The sequence below is a fragment of the Cupressus sempervirens genome, chromosome 1 (genome assembly GCF_028749045.1).
Source record: "Cupressus sempervirens isolate cs-2001-9-10 chromosome 1, ASM2874904v1, whole genome shotgun sequence".
Classification (NCBI taxonomy): Eukaryota; Viridiplantae; Streptophyta; class Pinopsida; order Cupressales; family Cupressaceae; genus Cupressus; species Cupressus sempervirens.
This window is the reverse complement of record NC_143118.1, coordinates 167051324-167072224: the sequence shown is the minus strand read 5'-3', so window position 1 is coordinate 167072224 and position 20901 is coordinate 167051324. Positions and strand designations below refer to the sequence as shown.

At 33.2% G+C, this 20901-nt stretch overlaps 1 protein-coding gene across 4 annotated transcripts in view; it reads left to right on the top strand.

The window, feature by feature from the left end:
* The first annotated feature begins 12136 nt into the window (after positions 1 to 12136).
* LOC149576673 (GABA transporter 1-like) overlaps positions 12137 to 20901 on the top strand; it is a 44582-nt gene continuing 35817 nt past the window's right edge. The window contains exons 1-2 of one of the 4 annotated variants that reach the window (XM_089818964.1): positions 12141 to 12421; positions 20581 to 20857. Coding sequence is in view for 1 of the 4 variants with exons in the window: in XM_089818932.1 (XP_089675058.1) it covers positions 13215 to 13254 (40 nt within the window). In the remaining 3 variants the exon portion in view is untranslated. Of the gene's footprint in view, positions 13255 to 19744; positions 20129 to 20580; positions 20858 to 20901 lie in introns of those variants that run through there. The other 3 variants (XM_089818943.1, XM_089818954.1, XM_089818932.1) reach the window with 3 other exon arrangements.

Sequence of the window (20901 nt, the reverse complement as noted above, 5' to 3'; positions counted from 1 at the left end):
GATATGATTCCAGGTCCTATAGGACCATGTTTCAGAGACCTACAATAATCTCTCTCACTTTTTGGAGATCTTACTCCGTTTTGATTTTGCGACGCCATCTCAAGTGATATTGAAACTCATAGTGTTGGCCAGTACAAAGTTGCTAACTGCCAAATCTCCCTCACCGTTTGTTGTGGGTTCAAACTGTCTATTCTATTAGCTCTGGGTGGCTGGGTAAACCCTAGCCCCAAGCTCGTCCCGTCTCGTTGAGCGCTCGAACGTTCTCGAGCATGCCAAACCGAAATGTCCCTAAGGGTCACTAAATGCCATAGGGTAGCGATCTTTGACGAGGCATATCTCAGAGATTGTGCGAGGTATGGATGCAATTCTAGGTCCTATAGGACCATGTTGTGGAGACCTACAATAACCTCTCTCGCTTTTTGGAGATCTTACTCCATTTTGATTTTGTGATGCCATCTTCGGTGATGCTTAAACTCATAGTGTTGGACAGTACAAAGTTGCCAATTGCCAAATCTCCCTCACCGTTCATTGTGGAATCGAACTGTCTATTCCATTAGCTTCGAGTATTGGGTAAACCCTAGCCCCAAGCTCATCCCATCCCGTTGAGTGCTCGAACGTTCTTGGGCATGCCGAACCAAAACATCCTTAAGGGTCATTAAATGCCATAGGGCAGCGATCTTTGACGGGGCATATCTCGAAGCTCATGAGAGGTATGGATGTGATTCTAGGTCCTATAGGACCGTGTTGCGAAGACCTACAATAACCTCTCTCACTTTTTGGAGATCTTACTCCGTTTTGATTTTGCGACGCCATCTTGGGTGATGCTGAAACTTGTAGTATTGGCCAGTACAAAGTTGCCAACTACCAAATCTCCCTTACCATTCATTGTGGAATCGAACTATCTGTTCTGTTAGCTTTGGGTGGCTAGGTAAACACTAGCCCCAAGCTCGTCCCGTCTTGTTGAGCACTCAAACATTCTCGAGCATGTCGAACCTAATCATCCCTAAGAGTCACTAAATGCCATAGGGTAACGATCTTTGACTATGGCAACTGGATATGTCATCTCATCCAATGATGGAGACTCGTGATAGAAGGTAAACGTGTGATCATACACATCATTTTGAACATGTTTTTTTTTTATGGTAATAAGGCAATCCTTGTTGGTAAGGTCAAGGAACTTGAGGTCACCTATAAACCCAAATTGCCTTAGTCCTAACGATTTTCCTTTTTTTGTTTTTTTGTTAATAAGTTGACTCAATAAGTGTTTTGAGAGTCATTACACCTTATATAGCTGCATGTTATCACTGAATGGAGTTAGTGGAAGATTTTAATGATCTTCTTGGTTGTCTTAATAGTCATTTCATGGGTTTGAAACATAACCACATCCCTTTGTGAAGAGTTGTCTGAAAATCAACAAATTACATGTTGCAAAGAAAATAGAGTCATAGGATGTTGGAAGATTGTTTTCACTCATAGTATGTTGAAGAATCTCTTGGAAGGTGGTGCAAGAGCAGCCTTTCAAGGCTCCCACCATATCATTTTTGGTGTGATGAACTTCTCTAAAGAAGTATGTGAATACAATAAGGGCATTTAGCTCATGCTTGTGTGTCCAAGCTAGGATAGGTCTTAAAGTTTCCTCTTTGGTCTTTGTTGAGAATGGTACCTTGACTTTGGGTTGGTATCCTTCTTAGCTCTTTGTTGGGGGAAGGTTGATTTAGGAGTTTTTATTGAATTTTAGGCATGGGTGTGCATTAAAAGAACCTTCCAAGGTGGACTACTTGTTTAGAAGACCAAAGTGCACGAACAATGCAATGTTATGTAAAACTGCCACCTTATGGAAGTGATGTTATTATGAATTTGGGGATTCTTAGGTGAAGCAAGATAGTGAAATTTTCACTCCCAAGGATGTTCTGGGAAGGCATAGCATGGTCTTGAAATGTGAGTCAAAACAAGACTACACGAGCAATAAAAATTGCCCCAAAATTGCTTGCAAATTTTTAAAGTTGCTGAGTAACTTTTTCCAATTGTTGCTAAAAGATCTACTTTGTAAAGAAGCTTTGAAAAAGACCTAAAACCTATCTCTAACCTGAGGAGCAACCTATTTATGCTTGGAGGAACCCTAATCAAGGGTTGGCAACTCATTTCTTGTACGAATCCATACTGTTGGAATGTATGGAGCATACTATGACTGTTTTAGCACAGATTTTACTAGTTTTCAACCTTGTTTGGAGGCAAATCATGTGGCTATTATCATTTTTTTGCATGTTATAGTTGTCTTATTGTTTTTTTTCCATTTTCCATGCATTAGTTATAGTTTGTGACCAAGTTTTGAAAGGTTTTGTAAATTTCTTCAAAGATACTTGTCTACTACCAGTTTTGGAGTTGTATATCATGCAAGGGTTGTAAGTCTTGTCTCCACTATGGAAATTCCATAGTATTTTGGATTTCAAGGCTATAGACCGTAATGTATTATATTATGCAAGCAAGGTCCCTGAAAGTGAGTGCAAATAATTCTTTGACCAAGCCCTAGGCAAGCTCGGCAATGCCCTGATAGGGACTGTTAGCAAAGAAAGAGCTCTCAAGAGCAAAGCTTGAAGAATGAAGACTTTCCCTTATGAAGTATTGAAGAGGGGTATGAGGAGGTTCTTACTTGTGGAGGAGGAGTCTTGATGAAGTGTGGAAGGTGTCTTAAAGTGGGGATAGTAGGTAGCCAAGAAAACCCTACCAAACCCTCAATTTTTCTATTTTTGTTGTATGGCCTGTAGGCACCCTAAGACCCTAAAAATCCTTGAGCATGGGTCATATGTATCAATTTTTCTTAAGGCTAGAGGTGTTGAAACTCTAAGACAAAGGAGCTATTGGCCCTAGAAATCTGGGTGGAGGCCTAATTAGGGGCTCTCCTTGTTGCCCTTTTGTGAAGAAATCTTAAAATCGAGTACAAACCCATTATTGTTATCCATTCAAGCATAGTAAAAGTGTTCCAATAACACCTTAGGACATCATGGAAACCTTGGTTGGACTGGAGAGTGCTATGGTACCCTAGTAGACCTATAAAACCTTTGGAGGGATAGTGTTTCTAGAAGAGTAAGGGAGTGATGTTGCAAGTTTGGATCAATTAACCTGGTGAGGAGGTTGGGAAAGGTTAGGGGATGTTCTAAGTAGCAAGAGATCCTATAGACCACATAGGTGTAGAGAAAACACCAAGATCCACATATAATATACAAGGTTGCACAAGGACGGGGGTACTTGGGGTACTTAGGGTGCGGGTACAGGTGCAACTATTTTTTATAATAGGGGATGGGGGTACTTGGGTATGTCAAACTTTATTTTTAATTATACTTTTATATTTATAGAAAACCTGAATTTATGAGTCATGACAATGATTTTTCAAATCAAGAACAATGATAAAGTTTGCAAATGTAATGTATTGTTTTCAGTTTTAGATTTGTTATATGTTTGTAATAATAATTTATGATAAATGTTTACATGCATAACATAGAAGGCAAGCTTTAAACATGAACAAGAAAATCATAAATCATATGATAGTGACATATTGCAAATGATAAATTTTTGGCTTTAACGCTGATAAAGTTTATTGTTGATCAATATTGTATCAAAGTTTCAAAGTGATTAGGTATTGAATTAAGCTTGATAAAAAAATAACAGAGAAGGAGAACTTTAAACATGAACAAGATCATAAATCATATGACGATGACATATTGGAAATGATAAACTTATGCTTGAACAGTGATAAAGTTTATCATTAATCAATATTCTATCAAAGTTTTGAACTGATTAGGTATTGAATTAAGCTTGATAAACAACAAGCTGATACACAAACAAAAAATCAAAAAAAAAATCCAAAATCTTAATCAAGGTCCTTAGCTATGATGCTCTCCACCGAGTACCCGGTACTTGGGATACGTGTACCCAATACTTGGGTATTTGGGTACGAGTACTAGGGGTGTGGGTACAAGTACCCATGCAACCTCATAATATATTATGATAACCAATAATGTCATACATGAATGAACATACAATATATTATGATAACTAATAATGTCATACATGAAGGAACATATAATATATTACGATAACCAATAATATCATACATGAACAAACATATAATATAAAATGATAACCAATAATGTCATACATTAACAAACACATAATATATTATGATAACCAATAATGTTGTACATGAACAAACATATCATATATTAACCAATAATGTCATGCATCAAATAAATGTCATACATCAAATATAAAATGTCATATATACATCAAATGTATATCGAATATGTCCACTAACATAAAATCCGACATATATGTCTGTTGATGCCTATACATGTGTTTCTATCAACTATATCTTCTCCTTCCCCTCAAACAAATCTCTAGAGGTCTTTGGTCATCGTGTGGAGGGAGATGATGGGGATGATGGGGTCTTCCTCACACGCTTGCTCGTCCTCTTGTTTAGGATCTTCTCTAACTCAAGCTAATACAAAGTAGATATGAATCAATAATTATTATATATTGAAATCAAATATATGTACACACAAAATTAATTATTTTCTTAACACCATCAAATAGTCGCTCTGCAAGTCCACCTCAAAGGCTCACGGACGATTGGGTGTAACAAGACCCTACAAAAATTCAATCAATATAATCACTTATAAATAACATTAGAAATTTTGATGCTAACTATTATAAACAACAATTAAAATCAAGAAAATTCTTTCATACCTCACTTAATGGCTCTGAACTAGCCATAGCTCTAGCCACTCCACGATCGATGGACTGTCGAAGATGAGGAGTCTCAAATGTCAAGAGCTGTATGTCATACAATACACATTACATGTAACATGAAACATGAAACAAATATAATCAAATGAATTAAATTAACATGAAACAAATGTACCTCTACAAAGCTCGTATCATGTCTAGGCTCGGAGTCCCTAGTGAATGTCGACGGTCTTGTAGAGAATTGATGCACATGCATAAATTTTTTTGTCAATCCTTCATATGATTACTTAATAAATATATGTATTACTTTAAATGATTAAATCGATACATACCTCTGGACTCGTCGACTGGATGAAAAATGGGGCCAGGGGATCGCTACTAGGGCTGCCAACACTCTGACCCTAAATTATTGAACAATGTCAATACATGCCAATTAATTAGTCATTCATTATACATATGAAATGTGATCAAATTAGTTTATTATAATTTTAACTTACGTATGTGTCAATGCCAAATGTCTCGTTCAAAAATTGATCAGTGACTAGCCCATCATCCACATTATCTCTAGCATGATTGCCAAATGTGCATAAGGATCCGCATGATGTGCACATGTGATCGTGACACATAGAAGACTCCTCAACTAATGGACTCGTGTAATGAATGAGGGTCTGCGTCAAAGCATTAATAGTCCCTAGAGTGCTGGCCTCTATATGTTCTTTCACAATTGAAGGAATAGTCACATGCTCACCCTGTGGCTTGACAACAGGTGCTCTAACTACATTAGGGTCATGACATGCCCTCGGCCTCTCAAATGGTGACCCCCCACCTCTACCCTGAGATTCTAATATATCAAAATAATTGGGGATCTCCCCAAGGACAACCTCACAATACAATTTCTTTAAGAAATACATTGGGATACAATTTCTTTAAGAAATACATTGGGACCTTGTGATTATTGCAGGGAGGGGCATCAAAAACCATCCATCATCTATCCCAAAAATTATTTCTAATACCATCGTGTATGCACCAATGGATAGGGAACCGTTTAGTTGTCTCTCTAACAGTATTTTGTTCACCAAGCTTTCTAAACAATGCACAAATGCTACCTTTTGATATTTCTTTTATTTTTGACATCTCAATATGATAATTTGTTTGCATAATATATTTTTTGTTCATCCCTCTTAACCCGCCAAATATCCAACTGACCACTAACAGAAGCTACGTGGATCATAATGGACTCGAGGGAGGATGCCAATTGAGCTCTCATTGGATTGGTTTCTCCACAAGCTTTCAACCTACCAATGAGTGCTTCTAATTCATTCTTGCCTCTTTCTATTTCATTTATTATGTTGTTTTGTGTGCCAGGAGGAGATCTTCCAATCGGTGCAAGTTGCAAAATTTCTTGTTCTTGTTGTGGAGGGTTTTGATTCTCATTTTGTGGAAGGTTTTCATTTGGATCTTGTTGAGGATTTTGGTTTTGATCTTGTGGGGATTTGCCGGTTCATTATTCACATTTCCTGATAAGAAACCAATTGCAATCTAAATAAATAAACAAATTTAAAGAAAAAATTGAAAAAAACCTACAAAACAATGCAAAAACATACAAAAAAAAGGGTAAACAATAGTCTCGATCTCAAATTTTGGCGACAAGGAGGCATTTTGAGGAGGCGGGTGGTGAAAATCTCCAATTTTTTCAACTTGTGTACGCATTATGGCTATGAAATCCTTGCAAAATGAATGAAAATGAAATGGGCTACAAGTTTGTAGCCCATTTATAAAATTTTGTTGACTTACAAAGCATGTATGCGCTATGGCTTGGGATACCCAAGCCATAGCGCATACGCGCTTTCTAGAACTAGAAAAAAAGGGTGTCATCTTTTTGGCACAACAACTTGGTGCACTTACCCATCATAGATAACGAACTCATTTGTTACCATGGACATCTTTACATATTGTTTCGGATAATTAGAGATCATGAGTAATGAATTTTTATGTTATTACTCTAAACATTTCTATATATTGCTTTGGGCAATTAGAGATCATAGATAACATAATCATTATGATTACTCTAGATATTGTTTTAGAAAATTACAGATCATGATGTATGTTATGATAGTGTTTATAACATTGTGATTGTAGTTATTTGAAAAGTCACTATTTCAGAGTGTTAAAGTCAGATAATATGTTGTGTATAGATATCCTTGATTCTGTCTCAAAAAATGTTTTTGTTACTTCTCCCTTGCTAAGAGGGAGTATTGAAGTATAGCATCAGTTTAAGTGATATACTCATTACATTGAGTATTTATGTTCATGATTTATATGAACATTGTTTTATGTCTCATATTACTAATAAGAATATATATATATATATATATGTATGTATGTATGTATGTATATATGTCTATGACTTACATAAGCTACGGGACATGACTTTGTTGTAGCCTTTGTTGGATTGATTTTATTTAAGCTACCTCATTGATGATAAATTGTCCTTAAGTATCTTATATATATATATATATATATATAATATATATATTATATATGTAATATAATATAGAATATATATTATGCATTATATATCTTTTATATATAATATATATGATATATGTAATATAATATGTATTATATATAATTATATAATAATATAATATTATATTACATATATGTTTAATATATGAATATTATATATCTGTTAAAGATGAGTTATACATATAGTTATTTATAAACTAAATAGTGATTAACTATAGAGACATGTCTCTTCATGTCTCTTGAAGAGACATGTCTCCTCCTCTCATATTTATATAAGATCCAAATCTGCATTTGAAAATCATCAATTACAATGGCAATGAAAATACATTTGCAGAAACGATCCTAGTTACTTTAACAGCTATGAAAAGCCGTGACAACAAACCCCCAAAAATCTATTTTCACCATATTACAATGACTTGGCTATGATATCCAAAACTGAGTAAGTAAAACAAGAAATTGTTAGCACGTGCAAAGAGGGACGAAAGTTGCAAATAACATTACCATACAAAAATGCAAATTTCTCTCCAAAGTTTAGGCTTGTAATAACCATCAAAGATAGGAAATGTTAAAGTATACAATAGGTAGAATGTCACCATCTCACAGCAATACATATAGCCCAGGAATTATTGCCAATTGGCAACAATATTTTCAAAGCAAAAGAGAAAAGAGCTGTAAACACATGGAGAATGTGCTGGTATATGGTGGAGTAGGTGAAGAAAAGATTGAAACAAACACATCCTCCAAATTACTTGAGCTAAACATGAATATGGAACTCAAGCTACTGCAACAAATGTATACCTATTGAATGATGGCAAAGGATGCGAAATTTGAGACATTTTTTCCTTTAGGTAGAAGCTCAATATCATAGGAAAATTCCTTGTCTAACTAAAGAAGTGCCCATAGAAATCCTCATCCATTTTCTAGAAAGTTCGAACATGCCAAATGAATAATTCTTAGGGTTGTAACAAGAGGATATATTCCTCTCAATTCCCTTTCATGAATTTTGAAGTCCGAGTCTTTTTGGTGGAATTTTTATCTACCAAGTCCTTGTTGAGAATGCAAGTCCACGGGCGCTAAAAAAGGGGATGTATGTCCTTTGGTAGAATATGCTCAATGTTGTGATAAAATGTGGTGTTGTAAGAGTAAGGTTGTAGGGATTGATTAATGTTTAATATTTATAAGTTATACTTATTGTTATTGATTAATCTTATTTCTATTATCTTTATTCATCATTTTATTGCTAAGTCCTCCTTAATTTTTATACATTGAATTTATTTAATATGTGGTAATTATTTGCGAGATTATGAGGGTTTTGTCCTCCTATTTTGCATAAAGTTTCATTGTAAAAGAAATGGTTTTTGAATATGTAGTTATAAGCTTCAAATCTATTATCTTGTTTTAGTCAACATGGGAAAGGGACATTTGTGAAAAATAAGGATGTTATTAGTATGAAGACTTCTTCTTAGAAGATTCTTTCTATTTTGAGGTTATGAGGAGGATGTCTAGGAACCACTTGAAGCAATATAGGACTTGTTGGTCAAATTCAACTTTGCCTTTGCAGTTGAAAGGTCTTTATGATCAGTTGGAGCAAATTGTGGATAGTTTTTGATGAGTCATAGGTATGTTTATGACTTAGTGGGCTTCAGTAAGTGTTTTTACTTCATTTTGAAATCTTCTAGGTGCCTTTTTATTGGCTATTTCCATGGACCTGAGTGAGTTTTGAACTTATTTTTGTAGTCAGTAGAAAGAAGACTTAGTGAATTTTTACTTCATTTGTCTTTGGCATCATATTTCTATAACTTAGTTTTGAAGTGAATATAATTGAAGGCCTATTATTTTCAGATCATTAAGTCTTATCCTACTAGTTATTGCAGTTTTAGTCGCATCAAGTGATTGATAAGGTGGAATTTTGAAGTGATTGTCAGACTTTTTTATTCAATCTGTCTCATGTATTTGCTTTTTACTATAAGTGATCACTGCACAGGTTATTAGTTGTGTTTTGTTTAAATGTTTAAGAACTATCTTGTGGAAGTTTTTTTCCATTTCAGTTTTTTGTCATTTACAACCAGCTAATGAAATATTTATGTGTAAGAGGTTCACAACAAGTTGTGATTCTAGGATTATTATTTGCAAGTGGATTAGTGTCATTCTACAAGTGTTCATTTCTATAAAGTTGGTTTACTATAGGTTCATGCAGTGAAATTTTCAAGTTTTCATGTTTCTTTGAGTTGTAAGTCTTTCATTTCAAGTTTTCTCTATCCCTTTTCTAGAAGTTAGGAGTCGGCCTTATCTGGATATTCACTCCATTTTACAAGCAACCCATAGCTTAGGAGTGTCTCAATGTGTCCTTGAAACATTAGTTTTCGTCAAACCTAACAAGGGTGTAGTTTTAGGTGATCACAACCATCTCTAGAAAAATCTAGTTTACTTCAATGAGTGTGGAGTGCTATGCCTACAAGTGTCATTCTTCTAAGTAGTTTACCAACGATTTCCATTATTCAAAAGCTATAAAGCAAGACATTATGGCCCTTATTTGGAATAAACCTACCATAACTTCATTAACTAGAAGTCTACCATAACTTCATTAACTAGAAGTCTTCCAAGCTTGGTATAATGGGTTGAAATTTCAAGTACACCTTCAAATAATTTCCATTTTAGTGAGGGGACTTCTCTTTCAACCAAAATTGACCAAATTGTGAACATGGACAATTTTTGTTCCCTCATATATAGTACAACAAATCATGGTCGTAAGACTACTTATTACATATCATTTAGATGTAAAAGGGATCACAATTGTTACTAGAATTTTGCTTGCTATATCATTTAATGGTTGAGATGCCTTGGGAATATTGTTATACAATTTATACAAGAATAAGTGTGACAATTCATCCTTAGAATGAGCATTTGACAATAATTATTGAGTGGCCATGAAAACAACGTCAAGCTTCAATATTAGATTCAAGGAAACCTAGGAAAGATATTAGTAAAGGTTAGGTAACCTCTAAAAATGAATGTTCATACATTTTTTTTGGGAAAATATTTCATCTATAAAGTTGTTTTAGCTACCTAATGTAGGGGCATAAGCCTTAGGCTAAAACCTCTTTGTCTATGAGCTAAGAACTGAGTGGTGTCGATCCTACCAAATTTGCTTGAGACAGGATCCCAATCTCATCCCCTACGATGTTCGAGCCTTGCACTCATCAAGACTTGATTTCCAACTTCACCAACATACCAAGGGCCCATAGACACATCCATGCATTTTCATAAATCCTTAAATATAGAAAAGTCTGTTGTAATCTAATCTAGGGGAAAGGGTCCTTCCTATTACATTTCATATAACAATCAAAGTTGAGAATACAAACATAAAAGAGTTGTGTCAAAAATCATTTCCTTTTCTGATTAAGATATCTTACCCTCCCTAGATCTCTTCTAAACCACAACTCAATTTTTTTTGCTACCCTATTATCTTGACCCATAATTCCTTATAACAAACCTTTTACTTTCATTGATTTTTATCAAAACTTGAAGTAGTAATTCCTCAATATTTGATCTTGAGATGAAATCCAAAACTTAATGAACAAGTGTTTTGAAAAAGAGCAATAGACAAAACTAGCAAAGATCATGACATTTAAGAACAAGTGACGCAAAGCGTCAAAGTTCCTACCAATAGTGCAATGCATTTGAACATTAAAATATGTATAGGGTTTTGTGATTTGAGTGAGGAAAATTGTGAGCGCTTTGATTGCCGCCCTATAGAGGGGGCTTCTTAGAATTCTTTTATTTATACAAGTTGTACATGCACTATTATTAAAATTGTTCTTGCATTTCCACTGTATAGAAGGGGCTTCTTAGAATTTTTTAATTTATACAAGTCGTACATGCACTATTATTGAAATTCACTTTGATGATTTTGCATGAGAAATGTATAAATTTGTTAAGCTTATTTTGAGCAAGTCCTTAAAGAGCCATGCTAAAGTTGTAATAAGTAACATATCAATAGTAGCATAATTAGTTTATAATATTTTTAACAATTAAAAAATTAAATAAATTCTAAAAATAAACTATATGTGAAAATTATTATTAATATAATTTATTGATATAAAAAAAAAAACACTCATTGATTATTATTAATATAATTTATTGTCTATTAGTTAAAACAATTGTTATATATTAATAAATAATATTTATTAACATAATTATATTTAATTTGAATATTGTAAAAATACATGAGTCAAAACAATATTTTCAAAAAAAAAAATCTAATTAACCTAATTGTAAAAAGATAAAGGTGTTATTAATGAATGACATAAAATTGACATTATTGAAATGACATCTTTTGATATATTGTGGAAAATTCTATTTAACATATGGTAGTTGTAAAAAGATAAAGTTATCATTAATAAATGATATAAAGTGTCATTAATGACATGACATGACATATATTTTGTATTTTTTGTCGAGGTAAATTGATTTTTATCCCTACCAAAATTAGCCTAGGCCAATAAGATTACTGAAAAAGGTGAATTATAAAATCTTCAAAAATAAAGAAAAGATGTTAACATCTGGAAGTCTATTTAATTTTTTTAATTCTATTAGCTTATTGGTCAATTTGATTGGAAAAATGAGTTGAATGGATGCAATAGTATCATGCCTTTGCAGGATCTAATAATTAGACAAATAAAATTTAGTTCTTGTTAATGATATCAAAATAATACAGACGTCTCCTTCAAAAGAAACACCAACGTGTGATAATCAATAACTCAAAGAAAGTTTATGCTTGTTCTATTATTGAAAAATTGTTTGCATGTCAATGGTGCCTTAGTCTTGAGTGAACTTGAATCGCTTCAAATTAGCACACCAGGGATAAAATCTTGTTGATTGCAAGACTTTGGTATTATATGGGATAGGGCAGGGATCATGCATTGGAAAAATTTGGTGGACTATATTGTTGAACAGTAGTGCCATTATGACAAAGACATTAAGAAAATTTGCAGAAAAAATGTAGTGAACAACAAACCTACAATACATGAGGATAGCAGCCAATGCTCTATACGATTCCGACTATGAAGCATAAACCGGAAAAGGAATGCAGGATGTCCAATAATGAGAAATTTGGAAACTTTGTTGTGGCAGGTTTTGTGGTCTACAGGTTGAAAAAGATAACGATGAGTTCATTTATTGTTTTTATAGACAGGGTAAATCGTAGTTTGTTGGATATTGGCTTATGCACAAATAGTATCTTGTATTGGACTTTATTTTGATGTATTATAGATTGATGAAGAAATACGATTGCTGGTAGTTGGCTCTTCATGTCTCTGTTGTGAACATATAGGTAACGATGGATGTCAATATGTAATAAAGGTAATAACATAAGAGATTTTTTTTTGAAAAGTTCCAACAATTTCCACAGTGCACAACAGTGCAAAGACAAGAGATTTTGTTTTTGAAAAGTTCTGACAATTTCCTCAGTGCGCAGCAGTGCCAGATAATTTCATTTGTTTCTTTGGGTACACAACCAGGCAGATCTCAATAATGGGCACACAACCATACAGGTTTTACTTGTTAGCAATTAAAGATGCTATACTATAAGAAACACTAACACAATGTTTAATGATCCTATGGTGACGTGGTTGGTGTGTCTCTTACCATGTAAAACAAATAACTTGTTAAGGCGACAATTTTCGGCTACTTTACATATTTGAAAGTTACAGTAAAATAACTAAGTAGTTTTAACTGCACACTTCTTCATACATTTGAACAATTATATATTTGTCCCTTCTCAAACGAAGAAGTACGAAGATAGGTCTCATTTGAGACATGAGATGTTTTGAATAAAAGAATGTTGTGCAACTACCATTTATGGAACTAGAACAAACATTGTGAGAAGTTGAAAGATGGTGTCTGTATAAAAATCCAGTTTGTAAGAATGAATCAGAGAAGCAATGCTTGGTGAGATATTACAGCTACAGCAAATAAATGAAGGTGAGGTTTGATTTTGTATGCTTCATGAGAAAATTGATTAAGATGTCTTTACTGTCTATGATGGTTTGATTTACAGAGAACTCATTGCATTGTAACAAAAAGTTTTGCTTTAGATCTGAAAATATTATATTTGCAGTTTACATTGGTCAAATTGAAGGCAATTCTCCAGAGGTTGTTAAAGGTTGGCTAAGTCATTTGAAGTTTATCTACAAAATATCTATTTTCAGTTTCGGTCTGAAATAACAATAAGTTGTAAATTAATTTGGGATGTTGAGGATCTTGAAATTAATATTCAGATTGTTGAAATATAATGTTGAAAATGTTGATGCATTGAAAGTCTAATTTGGAGCTTAGATTGTTAAAGGGGTTTGGAGAGTCCATAGGGTTGGAGCCCTTAAAAGTCGTATTTGAACAGAAGGTATTAGAAGGCTGGATTAGGACAGTATTTCCTAGTAGTCTTGGTGTTGGTGGTTTTTCTCACATTGGTTTTCCACTTTATATTCTGTGCATTGTCTTTTGAATTATTGTTGACCATATGCTAAAATGAGATGCTCCTAACCTAGTATGATCAACAGTTTAAATTGGTTCAAGTCTATTGTTTATACATTCCTAACTCACACCCTGCCTCCCCCCCGCTCCCACCTTAGTAGTGTATTTGTGTTCTACAATTGGTATCAGAACTAGTGCTTGTCAAAAGATTTAATAATCTAAACAGATCTTCGTAATAGAACACATGACCAATATAGAAGGAGAATGATCTAATAAAGCACCTCTCTTCGATGGAACAAACTATATTTTTTGAAATGTTAGGATGGAAAGTTAAATTGCATCTATTGCTTACAATGTTTGGATATCAGTTGAAAATGGCTTTACTTTACGTAAAACACCTTTGACTGATGTTGCAGAGGAAAGAGATTGCAAAAACAATGTAAAAGCAAGAAATGCATTATTGTGTGTTTAACCAATAATGAGCTCACTAAGGTTATGCATTGTAAAACTGCTAAGGAAATCTGGGATAAACTAAAAAGTGCTTATGAAGGGGATGACAAAATTAAACACGCAAAACTACAACCTATAAAGCCAGATTTGGTGAACTTATAATGAAAGAGGAAGGAAGTATTGTTGAGTATCTTTTAAGAGTAGATGAAGTCATAAATGCAATTATGGGTCTAGGTGAAAAAGTGAAAGGACAACAATTGTTCAAAAAGTTTTGCGATCTTTATCTCCTAGATATAATGCTAAGATATTTGCTATTGAAGAAGCTAGGGATTTGACAAAACTTACAATAGATGAAATACATGGCACACTAATAGCTTATGAAATGAGATTGGCAAGTGAAACAAAAATCAAAAGGGAAGTTGCTTTCAAAACTACTAAAAAAAGTTAGAAAGCATAGAAACAAGACTTAGAGGAACAGTTAGCAAATCTAGTAAAACAGTTCAAAAAGTTTAATAAGAAGAAATTACCCATGAAATGCTTTAAATGTGGTAAAAATAGTCATTTCTGCTAGGTGTCCTATTGCTAATAATGATGAAGAAGATGTTTTTAACAAATCATCCAATCATAAGTCAAAGAAATTTGCTAGGAAAATGAAAAGTTTGGTTATAAAAAAAAATACTACAAATAGTTGTGATTATGATGATTATGAAATGTTATTTATGGCTTTAGGACCTTGTTCAATTGATTCTAGCAATGGTGAATCATGCAAAAAAGCAGAAGACGAAGTTGGCCTTGAGGCATAATTAGTATGTGCTTTAAAAGAGATCAACAGATTGAAGAAAGTTATTTTGGGTAATGAACCTTCAAAAGATTTGAAGCCAAAGTAGAAGTTATTACAAATTTGAAACTTGAACTTGTAGAAACTGAGAGGAAACTAGTTGTTGTAAATTCTAAACTCGCTCTTAAAATTGAAAGGTGCTTCAAGTTAGGGAGCAAAATTCTAAGAAACGAGATTAAGAAACTCAACTTTATATTGGATTTGTGTCGGATTTTGTTAGACACCATGATAACCAACTTGTTATTGTTCTTTGGGCCGGATCTTGCTGGACACCATAGTTACTACTATATACCACACTTAAGGTGGTGTTTTAAAGTTATGGAAATTGCTTCAATTGTGTGTTATTAAAGGTGAGAAATTTAGCCTCATAGAGGATTGAATATCATGCTGAGATGATATCTCTTCATATTCTTGAGAGCATAATGTGTTTTATAAATCCTCCCTAGCTAAGAGGGAGTGTTAAGGTTGTAGCTTTAGTCGGATTGATTTTATCATGAGATACCTTGTTGATGGTAAATCATCTTTAAGATAAATATCTTATATATATAATATATACTATATATGTAATATAATATATATTATATATATTATACATTATATATTATTATATAATAATATATAACATATATGGTTAACATATTAATATTACATATATGCTTAAGATGAGTTACGTATATGGTTATTTATATTTATATTATATTAATATGTTAACTAGTGATGTTTAATTGTAGAGACATGTCTCCTCATATTTACGAGTCCTCAAATCTGCATTTGGAAAATGATCAATAACAATGACTATGATTCTACATTTGTAGAAACGATCGTAGAAATTAACAATAAGCAAGTAAAGTTTGTGAAAAATTCTAAAATGTTTAGTGATATGTTGGCTCAACAACGTGATTGTAATATCAAAACCAGGGTAGGTTTTGAGAAAGCTGAAAGTTCAAATAATGCAACAAATAAAAGGCATTATGAAGTTAATAGATGGTTTCCTAGGACACTCATTTTATGGTTATTGTCACTTCTATAATTATTTTGGTCATAAAGTAGGGAATTGCAGGGTTGTGTCAAGATGGAGGATCAGCTTTGTAAGACCGTATTCTTTTGGTTTCTTGAACAATTTTAACTTGATTTGTTTCAAATGTCAAAATTCAGCACACATTGCAAGGAATTGTCTGTTGAATACTTTTGATTCTAGAAATAGGTTGACTAATCAAAAAGAACTAAAAGTTTGGAGAAAAAAGGAATACAAATCACTTTTACAGCTTACGTGCTACCAATGAGAATTCATGGATTGTTGCCAATGGATGCTCAAATCATATGATAGGAAACAAGAACAAGTTCACTACATTTGCAAATTGGAAGTGTGGTGCAATAAAGTATGGTGACAAATCTATAGTGCTAATTCAAGGTAAAGGTTCTTTGCATATAAATGGTATGTTGAAAGTGAACAAGGTTTGATTTCTTGATGGATTTAAATATAATCTGATTGTTAGTGAGTTGTGTGATCATGGATATTCGGTAAACTTTAATGATCAAGGCTGTGAAATTAGAAAATCAAAATTTGGTGAAATAATAGCAGAGGGTAAACATACTAATAATAATGTTGTCAATGTATGCTCAAATCATATGACAGAGACAAAAGAAAGTACACTACATTGGTAGATTAGAATGATGGTCCAATAAAGTTTGGTGACAAATAAACAATGCCAATTCTAGGTAAAGGCTCTTTGCATATAAATGTTATGTTAGAAGTGAACAATGTTTGGTTTGTTGATGGTTTAATATATAGTTTGTGAAATATCTCAAATGGATATTTGGTCTACTACTGCTATAATGTTTAATTATATAAATTATATTTTCCTATAGATTTTTCCTTTTATCTTATAGACCTAGATAGAAGTTGCAGAAGAATGTTGTTTCTTTTTGTATTTTTCAGAATATAGGTATTACAATGAATAAATAATAGTAACTGATAAAATAGAAGTGATAGAAATCATATGCAGCAATACATACTAATCTGAAAATGATTCTAAAACTAGACCAGTAGAGTCTGATTTATTTCAGAATAGTACCAATATAGATGTGCTTCAAACAAGGTTGATGCCAGCTAAAAATGGGATCTAGGTGAGCTGCTATAAAGAAACGCCAGGCTAAACCAAAGTGGCCACCTTCCCTAAAAATCCACTACCTGCAAGGTGTGACTGCAATAGAAGAAACGGATCCCCTGCCTTGATCAAACTGTATGCATAAGAACCTTCGAATCTAATCTTGTTGAGGGCTACGTCCCAAAAATTCTACTCTCAATACTAGGGTTTGCATCCTAGGTGAGGAATGCTCTTCTAGAGCAATGGCGTCCAAAATAGGTTGACAAAATGATAAAAGATACTTTTAGGTTACCATCTCCTTATATCCCCTCTCCAAGGCAAATCAAACCCTAAAAGAACCTTAAAGTGGATTTCATTTGAACTTTATAATATAACATTGTTTCCCAAATAAAAGCATTCAAATAGAGAGAAATCATTACTTTATTAATGACAAATAGCTCCAAGTATCAAATAAGTCCCGACAAGTGATAATCAAATAGTAGAGATTAAGCTCTTTCCAGCGAGCTATCACACATAGGCAAATCGATCCAAATGGAGCCAGACAACTCCTTATTGCTCCAGATTGGCTAAACACTTAGCCTTATTTAAATTATTAATATGCTAACTTAGGAGAATATTTAAATATATTAAAATATTTCCCAAGTAGCCAAGGAACAACCCAAACACCTCCAAAACATGAAACTAAGCTTGTCACCTGCATGTGACTAATGCTGGACAGCTTGGGCCAATTGGTAGTCTCACCCTCAAATATAGGGATACTCCTAAAAAATAGGGAACAGACTCAAATCTCCTGAAATTGAGATCAGGGGTGATCTCATAGAACCTCATCTTTAGAAAATGTCACAACCTCCTAAAATCAAGGAACTGGCTCCTAAAATGAAGGAACTACCCTCAATTGATTACCACTACTTGAAATACCAAATTCAGACACTGAAAACCTTGACTAAGTCCGTGATTACTAGTACTAGCCTATGAGACTCCATAATAGGCTAACTCTCATGTCACTGTTAGATAGAGCTAAAGAGGGGACACGACAGTTTGTCAAGTGTTAGCAGTTGTGTAATCATAAATATTTAGTAAACTTTAAGGATCAAGGCTGTGAAATTAGAAAATCAAAATCAGTTGAAATAATAGAAATGGGTAAATGTATCGACAATAATGTGTATAATTTAAGAAAAGTAAAGAGTAGAAATTGTTTTTGAGTCAAATTGATGAGAGTTGGTTATGGCAGTGAAGATTGGATCATGTTAACTTTGACAACTTAGTGAAAATCAGCTCCCCAAACTTAGTTAGGTACATGCCTAAAATTGTAAAGCCAAAAATCGTTGTTTGCAAGGAATGTCAACAAAGTAAACAAACAAGGGTAAGTTTTAAACTTAAATATTATTCAAATTTGCAGCCTCTTGAATTAGTACTTATTGGTCTATGTAGACCACCCAAAAGTAAAGGATAAAAAAGTGAAAGATATTTTATGTTATATATAGATGATTACTTCAAGATAACTTGGGTAACATTTCTAAAAGAAAAATCAGAAGCTTTTGACAGGTTTAAGATTTTCTGTGCTATGGTTAAAAGGAAACATGTTATGAAATTAAATGTCTTATATTAGATAAAGGTGGTGAGTTTTTGTCTAAAGATCTCATTGTTTATTGAGAAGAAGGTATAAGAAGACACTACTCAATAGCCTGAACACCTCAACAAAATGGGGTGGTAGAATGAAAAAATAGAATGGTAAAAGAAATGGCTAGAACATTACTTAATGAATCAAATCTTTTTGATAAATTTTGGGTAGATGTTTTTTATATAATAGTTTATATTCTTAATAGGGTACATGACCTAATATCAAAAGACTCCATATGAATTATGGTATGGCAAACCAACTTTAGTAGAATATTTTAAGATTTTTGGGAGTAAATGCTATATCAAACAAGATGAAGGTCTCAATCTTTTGATTCGAAATGTGATAAGGGTGTATTTCTTGGCTATTCAATTCATTGTAAAGTATAGAAATGTTATAACAACAGGCTAAGGAAAATTGTGGAATGTATCAATATCAAATTTGATGAACTATTACACAAAGATAATAATGATGAATGTGTAAATAATGCTGGAAATGTATTTGAAAGTACACCAACAAATTGCTCAAATGAAACAAACTCTACAACAAATTCTAATAATAATGTTTAAATATGCTCAGAAAGTTCTAGTGGAATATCCTTCAAAAATATTGATGAAAATAGTCTAATTAAGTGTCTGTAAAAATTTGTTAAATGCAATCATCCTGAACAACAAATTATAGGTGATAAAAAATGAAGGAATTCAAACTAGAAAAAAAGTTGTAAAGAATTATAATGAGGAAGCATATTTGTCTTTAATCTCAAAAATGAAACCAAAACTCTATAAAGAGGGTAGTATTGATGAATGTTGGATTAATGCAATGAAAGAGGAGTTCACACAAATTGAAAAGAATCAAAGTTGGGAATTAGGTCCACAACCTACTGATAAAAATGTAAATGGTGCAAAAAGGGTATTTAAAAATAGGCTCAATGAAAATGGTAAATTGCTCGTAATAAAGCTAGATTTGTTTGTAAAGGTTACACACAAACGGAAGAAATAGATTTTGAAGAAACATTCGCCATTGTAGCCAGACTAGAAGCTATACGTATGTTTATAGCATTTTCAGCATATAAAAAATTTAAGTTTGGCAAATGGATGTTAAACCAGCCATTTTGAATGGTTATTTAGAGGCGGAAGTTTATATGGAACAACCTAAGAGTTCTGTTTGTGCAGGAAGGAAAGGTTATGTTTGCAGACTTAAAAAAATGTTATATGGTCTTAAGCAAGCACCAAGGGCTTGGTACTCTAGACTTGATCGTCTTATTCAGCATGGTTTTATGCAGGTAGCAACATGTATTTCAAGACCCTCAATGATCAAATTTTTGTTGTGGCTGTGTATGTTGATAATATCATTTTTGGGGGTAATGACAAGGTATGTCAGGATTTTTCTAACCGAATGCAAACAGGTTTTGAAATGTCAATGTTAGGAGAATTCTAATACTTTCTTGGTTTTCATGTTTTCTTAGTTGGTAAATGACATTTTTCTGTCTCAAACTAAAATACAAATGAAATGCTTAAGAAATTTTAGATGGATTCTTGCAAACCCATTAATACACCTATGATTACTGGTTGTTAACTTAGTAAAGATGACGAATCCTCCGCAACAGATCAAACTCAATACAGGCCAATGATTGGTAGCCTCCTTTATCTCACTGCATCTAGACCAAATACTATGCAAGCAGTGTGTATGGTTGCAAGGCTTTAGGCCTCACCTAAAGTTTCTCACTTTAATTGTAAAGCACAGTTTCAAATATTTGTAGGGTACTCTTGAATTTGGGTTATGGTATCCACATAATGATCAGTTTTCACTTGTTGCATATACAGATGCTGACTATGCAAGTTGTTTGGATGACAAATGTACCACCAATGGGGGAGCTTTCTTTTTGGGCAACAGGTTAGTTGCATGGCTAAGCAAGAAACAAGAATCAGTTGCACTTTCCATTGCCGAAGCTGAGCTTTCTTTTTGGGCAACAAGTTAGTTGCATGGCTAAGCAAGAAACAAGAATCGGTCACACTTTCCATTGCCGAAGCTGAGTATATCGCTGCAATTGCGTGTTGCATATAGGTTTTGTGGATGAAGCGAACTCTACCGGATTTACAGGTTAATTTTGATGGGCCTATTCCTGTATATTTTGATAATACTAG